The 5,801-nt window shown below is 45.9% G+C and overlaps 1 protein-coding gene across 1 annotated transcript in view; it reads left to right on the top strand.

The window, feature by feature from the left end:
* The window catches only part of LOC118404364 (polycystic kidney disease protein 1-like 2), a 7,800-nt gene extending 2,287 nt beyond the window's left edge, over positions 1-5,513 (top strand). Inside the window, exons 5-17 of the mRNA XM_035803434.1 lie at positions 15-227; positions 1,014-1,302; positions 1,705-1,832; positions 2,138-2,356; positions 2,641-2,748; positions 3,068-3,246; positions 3,440-3,505; positions 3,749-3,856; positions 4,137-4,350; positions 4,605-4,773; positions 4,966-5,028; positions 5,226-5,413; positions 5,505-5,513. Of these exons, the coding sequence (XP_035659327.1) occupies positions 15-227; positions 1,014-1,302; positions 1,705-1,832; positions 2,138-2,356; positions 2,641-2,748; positions 3,068-3,246; positions 3,440-3,505; positions 3,749-3,856; positions 4,137-4,350; positions 4,605-4,773; positions 4,966-5,028; positions 5,226-5,413; positions 5,505-5,513 (1,953 nt within the window). The remainder of the gene's footprint in view (positions 1-14; positions 228-1,013; positions 1,303-1,704; positions 1,833-2,137; positions 2,357-2,640; positions 2,749-3,067; positions 3,247-3,439; positions 3,506-3,748; positions 3,857-4,136; positions 4,351-4,604; positions 4,774-4,965; positions 5,029-5,225; positions 5,414-5,504) is intronic.
* Positions 5,514-5,801: the final 288 nt, after the last annotated feature.

The raw sequence follows: 5,801 nt of genomic DNA on the forward strand, positions 1-5,801 counted from the left end.
ATTTATTCCTTCAGTTTGTGGAGTCAAACTTCAACCCGTTCGAGTACTCGAACAACTCTCAGGAGATTCGCACTGACGTCACGGGTCTGGAGGTGAAGTGCGGAGACCGGACCATTCCGGTTTCCGGTTTGAGTGAACCCATTGACATCCTAACAAGACGGAAGAATGAGAGTCTTAACGGATCCGTATTTATCTTCGAAGCGTCAGCGGCCATTGGCAACCTGACGGTAAGTTAGCTTCCAGCTAAGGCTTAGGCTCCAATGAACCGATCCTGTCGAACGTCATATCGAACAAATAGAACCCCTATTCTATTTCGAACACCTCCGTCAAAAACTGCCACAGCAGAGACTTGAGACAGGACAGAAATGGCTATTTTTGACGGAGGCGTTCGAAATAGAACCATGATCGAACAGGGGGCGGGGTTTTGGGATCGGTCCATTGGAAAAGGAGTTCACGGGCTGTTTTTTGCACTTTCGGGCGTGGCCCCGTGGGACACATTGCATCTCCTGGGGTATTTTTTGGCCCGGTCAGACTTAAGATAAACCTGGGACCCGTGTCTGGAGAGAGCCATACCTCAGGCACGTTAAAGAACCCACCACACGTGCGATGGTGCGGTGTGAGTGGTTCAAAACCTACAGTACCTTGGCCGCACCAGGGGCAATTACTGTCGTATTGAGGTCACCTGAGTGGCGCCGAATAGCAGCTCTCTCCATACCCTTGCGATTTATTGTAAGCTCCTCGCAATTCAGCCCCTGGCTACAAAGAGTGAGTAGTCGGCCCACCCAATAACCAGATAACCATAACCAAAACAAATAGATGCCGCCCCAGACACTTTTGATGTATCCCCGCCTGTTGTAAGCTTCTTGCAATTCAGTCCCTGGCTGCGAAAAGAGAGGAGTCAGCCCACCCAATGATAATCTTTCAAGGTGGGCTTTACTTATAATTAGTCAGCTGAGGCACAAAGCTACAATTGAGTAGTGGCATTTATTCATCTATTCGTTCCTGTGCTTCAGGTGTTCGAGTTTCTTGTTGGGATGGAACAGTCAACTTTGGGCTTCTACATCGACTTCAATTCGACCCGATTTCCCCAAGACGTTTCCTTTTTTCTTTGCAAAGACTGTGTGCCAACCCAAGACGCCTTCAACTGGACGGCCACACTGCCCGTTTCTGAAGACCAGATAGTCTCAGTTCCGTGGATAAACGGAACGAACCTCACCTCCAGCCCCTACCAGTGGCTGCTGCATGGGGAGGAAGTGGGCATCACGGAGTATGACGTCGGAAACCTAACAACATTTGGAATCGGTAATTTGGTTCATCTATCTTTCTCTCAGCTTTGTTGCAATAGAATGCAGTAGACCGATCCAGAGGCCCCGCGCACTGTTCGACCGTGCTTCGATTTCGAACACATCGCCTACGAACCATGCCCACAGTTCGATCATGGTTCGATTTCGAACACCTCCGTTCGACCTCCGCCCACTGTTCGATCATGGTTCTATTTCGAACACCTCCGTTCGAATCCCGCCCACTGCTCGATCATGGTTCTATTTCGAACACCTCCGTTCGAACCCCGCCCACTGATCGATCATAGATCTATTTCCAACACATCCGTTCGAACCCCGCCCACAGTAACCCGCTGTCGTTTTTGTTTGTTTTTTTTCAAAAATATCAATTAATAATGTTGAGCCTTTTTTTGTATCACCACAGGAGTGCAGTTTGGCTCTGATTTGGACTTAGACGAAGAAGAAATTGTCGACTTTACTTTGACTGTCTTTGAATCATCTTGCGTTTACTTCGACGAAGAAGTCGACTTGTGGCACAGCGATGGATGTGAAGTGCGTCATTTTATTACGTCATTATCAACGATTATAATGTCAATCATGTCAATCACTGGCAATGTATCATAATCCACCTTTTGCTACGGTCCCGTTTTATTGATTGATTGGTTGATTTATTGATTAATTGAAAAAAAAATCTCGCCTCGTCCTTTGTCTACATTTACATAATGTTCAATGTCAAGGATCGCTTTGAAAACTATCTCAGGGGCCTTCAAATTTAACATATAACCCACAATCCCTGCCGTTGCACATGCGCGCTCGAAATTTTGAAAAAGCTTATTGTTGATGACCCTTTCCTACAGGTCGGCCCGCTGACCAACATGACGCATATCCACTGTCGGTGTGATCACCTGACCAAGTTTGCCGGGTTTGTTCCGCCCAACCCGCTCAACATCGCGGAGGCGCTGTCCGCAAACGTCCTGGAGAACCCTTCGGGAATGGGTCTGGTTCTGGCCGTGTTCGGGCTGTACCTGTTCGGGATACTCTTCGCAAGAAAGGCTGACAGAAGAGACTTACAAAAGGTACTATATTGAGATAATTAGACTCCTGAGGATGTCCTCAAAATGCTATTTAGTCTTAGGCTCTTGATTTTTGTTCCAATAACCTGTTGTAAGACAAAAATATATGCAATATTGTATGACACCAAGAAGACGCCATAAAAAGCTACAGAACCCATTTACGCTCTTTATCCTTCCCGCCTTGTCCTCCGTTGCTCTAGGTAGGTCTTCAAGACTGCAGCATACATATTTACATAGTTGTGACCAGCTCCTAGATTTTAACCGTTGCTGTGTTTTATTTGGAATAGGCTGGAGTGGGAATACTTCCGGGTCATACTTTGAACCCACGGAAAGAATGTCAATACGTCATCACTGTGTACACCGGCTTCCGGGGGAATGCTGGGACAACTGCTGAGGTAGTTTAGTAAATTATCTTCATCTGTCTGCAAAGACAAAATGAGAGAAACTGGGCTTGCTTCTGCGGTCGTTCTTACAGGCCTATAGCAATGCAATGGCCAAGTGGGTTGTATTTACCTGGCATTCAGGTCTGAGTTTGATCCCCGGCCGAGTCATACCAAAGACTTTAAAAATGACGCATGTGGACCAGCCCCCTGCTGTAGTGCTTGCACAAAAGTTGTGTGGACCAAGGCTACAGAAAGGGAATGGGCGCCGCCCTATGCACCCTGGTGCGGGAAGGACGTAAACTTTTCTTGATGGTGTATAATGTTTTCTTAGGTAACAATAGTCCTCGGCGGACTCACCAACGAGAGCACCCCCTTCAAACTGCGGGACGAAAAGCGGGTTCTGTTTGAGAAGGGAAGCGTGGACTCATTTCTCCTGTCTACAGAAGAACCACTGGGAGAGCTCTCCCATCTGCGCGTGTGGCACAATAACAAAGGCTACAGTCCGGGATGGTGAGTCGCTTTTTCATACGCCAACAATGAAAGTTCTATTGCAAATTCAGGAAGTTTTCAACCGATCCGGAACGCCCGAAATGAACGTTATTGCGAAGTAACGTAAATTATTTGTATATCAGTGAAGACAATTTTGATCTGCAGAATCGTCAACAGGGACATCTACACACAATTTTTCATGCTTTGTTCGCAGGTTTTTGAGCCAGATTGTGGTGACGAACAGAGCAACAAACAACACAACGTATTTTCTGTGTAACAGGTGGGTTCTCAACACTCGAGAACGACATCATTCCTAAAGTATATCTCATTGTGACATTTCATTGTTACAGGGGTCGTGTGGTGTCGTATGACTTAACAGCAGGGGGGTTCGTCCATAATCCTGTGTTTAAACCCTTTGATACGCCGACGGTCATCTTGTGCTATTGGAAAATGCATTTTATACAACATTCCTAACTTCACTTATTTGGCACTCATAACATAAACGTAATGTCGTTCTCCGTAGATGGCTGTCTGTTGAGGAGGATGACGGGAAGGTCCACCGGATCATTCCCAGGGCTGTACCGGAGGACCTGAAGAAGTTCCGCAACTTGTTCCTGGCCAAAAGTGCAAGGTAGAGAATCAATTTGAATTAATCAATCAATCAATCACTTAATCAATCAACCAATTATCCAAATCATCACCTGCTGATGCATGGCCGCAGCTGTTTGTCTACAAGAAATATACTCAAGGACGCCTGAAAAAAAAACAGCAGGGTGAATAAATGAATGAATGAATAAATAAATAAATGGATGAAGGAATGAATGGATGGATGGGTGGATGAATAGACGAGTAGATGAATGAATGACACAATGAATGGATGATATTATTTAATGAGATTTCTGTTTCACCAGGGACATGAATGACGGCCACATGTGGTTCTCGGTGGTTGGCCGCCCTGCCCGGAGCCCGTTCACCCGTGTCCAGCGCCTGTCCTGCTGCCTGACGCTGCTCTACAGCACCATGCTCACCAACATCATGTTCTTCGGCCGCGGGGACGACTTTGAGCCGCCAGAACCAATCAGATTCGCTGGGGTGGAGATCAACCCGCCCATTTCACTACCGCAGGTATAAGGAAATGATAGAACTTTATTCTGAACACTCAATTGGAGTGAGTGGAGTGCGTTCTATCTAATCGATGGAAGCCTGTGTGATACGGAAAACTATCACCCTGTTCAGAACACCTGTATGGAACGTTATCATTTATTGACATAAATATCAATACCACAGGGTCCAAAAAAGGTACAAGTACAGTTTGTATTAAGAAAAACATACACGATAAGCATAAAATTCCATGTCGAAACTAATCTTTGTGATTTCAGATCATGATCGGCGTACAGAGCGCTGCCATCATCCTACCTGTAAATGTTCTCATCGCCTTCCTGTTCCGTAACTCCGGTCCGCGCGGCGCTAAGGATATCGACAAGAAGGAAGGGGCGGAAGGAAGTGGAAAGGCCAAATCATCGCTGCCCTGGTGGACTGCCTATATAGGTATTTTTCGATTGTGCTCTTTTCGCTTAGAATTATAGAGTGTTTAACTGACGAAAGTTAGTGGATGCTACCTGAAACGATGATTTTACCGTTTCCAAACTCATATCAAGCATATTAAGTTGTCTAAGTTGAGTGGGCCGCTACTTGTCTTTATGTGTTTGTTCAATACATGTTCTATACTTTTCTCTTCAGGCTGGCTGCTCGTGTGGTCCGCTAGTTTCGTGGCGGCGTTCTTCACCGTGCTGTACACCCTGAGTTTTCTGTACCGTTACCCACTCTTAATATCTATATTACATGTTTACACAATGGTTTTCCTCTATAGGCTGGTTGCTAGTGTGGTCGGCGAGTTTCGTGGCGGCGTTCTTCACCGTGCTGTACACCCCGAGTTTTCTGTACCGGCACCCACTCTTAATATCTATATTATATGTTTACACAATGGTTTTCCTCTATAGGCTGGTTGCTAGTGTGGTCGGCGAGTTTCGTGGCGGCGTTCTTCACCGTGCTGTACACCCTGAGTTTCGGCCGGGCGAAGGCGGAGGCCTGGCTCGTGACCTTTCTGACGTCATTCGTGACCGACCTGTTCCTGATGCAGCCCTTCAAGCTACTCATCGTGGCTGTTATCTTTGCCTTGATTTCAAAGGTATCGTATTTTACAAAACTTCTCAGCTCGCTATCTCCTAGCAAAATAATTTCCATTAACTTCATTTCGACAATTCATGACTCTTCTTCAGCTTCACTAGAATGAACTGGCAAAACGAATCACAACTAGTACATCTAACTGCAGCTGGTATAAAGTTTTACAGAACGTCTCTGGCTTGCATCGTTATACTGTCACGTATACCAGTCTCAAAGTCCTTCTACAGCGACAGCTTCATTCCTTACTGCCAAACGATGGAACTCTCCTGATGACAACTGTTTTCTTCTTGTGCACAAGCTTCAAACCTTGCAATTGTTAATCGATAGCTCCAAGCAAAATAATTTCCAACGTCCATCAACTTATTTCCTAGAAGTAATCAAATGACCTTACA

The sequence above is a fragment of the Branchiostoma floridae genome, chromosome 17 (genome assembly GCF_000003815.2).
Source record: "Branchiostoma floridae strain S238N-H82 chromosome 17, Bfl_VNyyK, whole genome shotgun sequence".
Lineage (NCBI taxonomy): Eukaryota > Metazoa > Chordata > Leptocardii > Amphioxiformes > Branchiostomatidae > Branchiostoma > Branchiostoma floridae.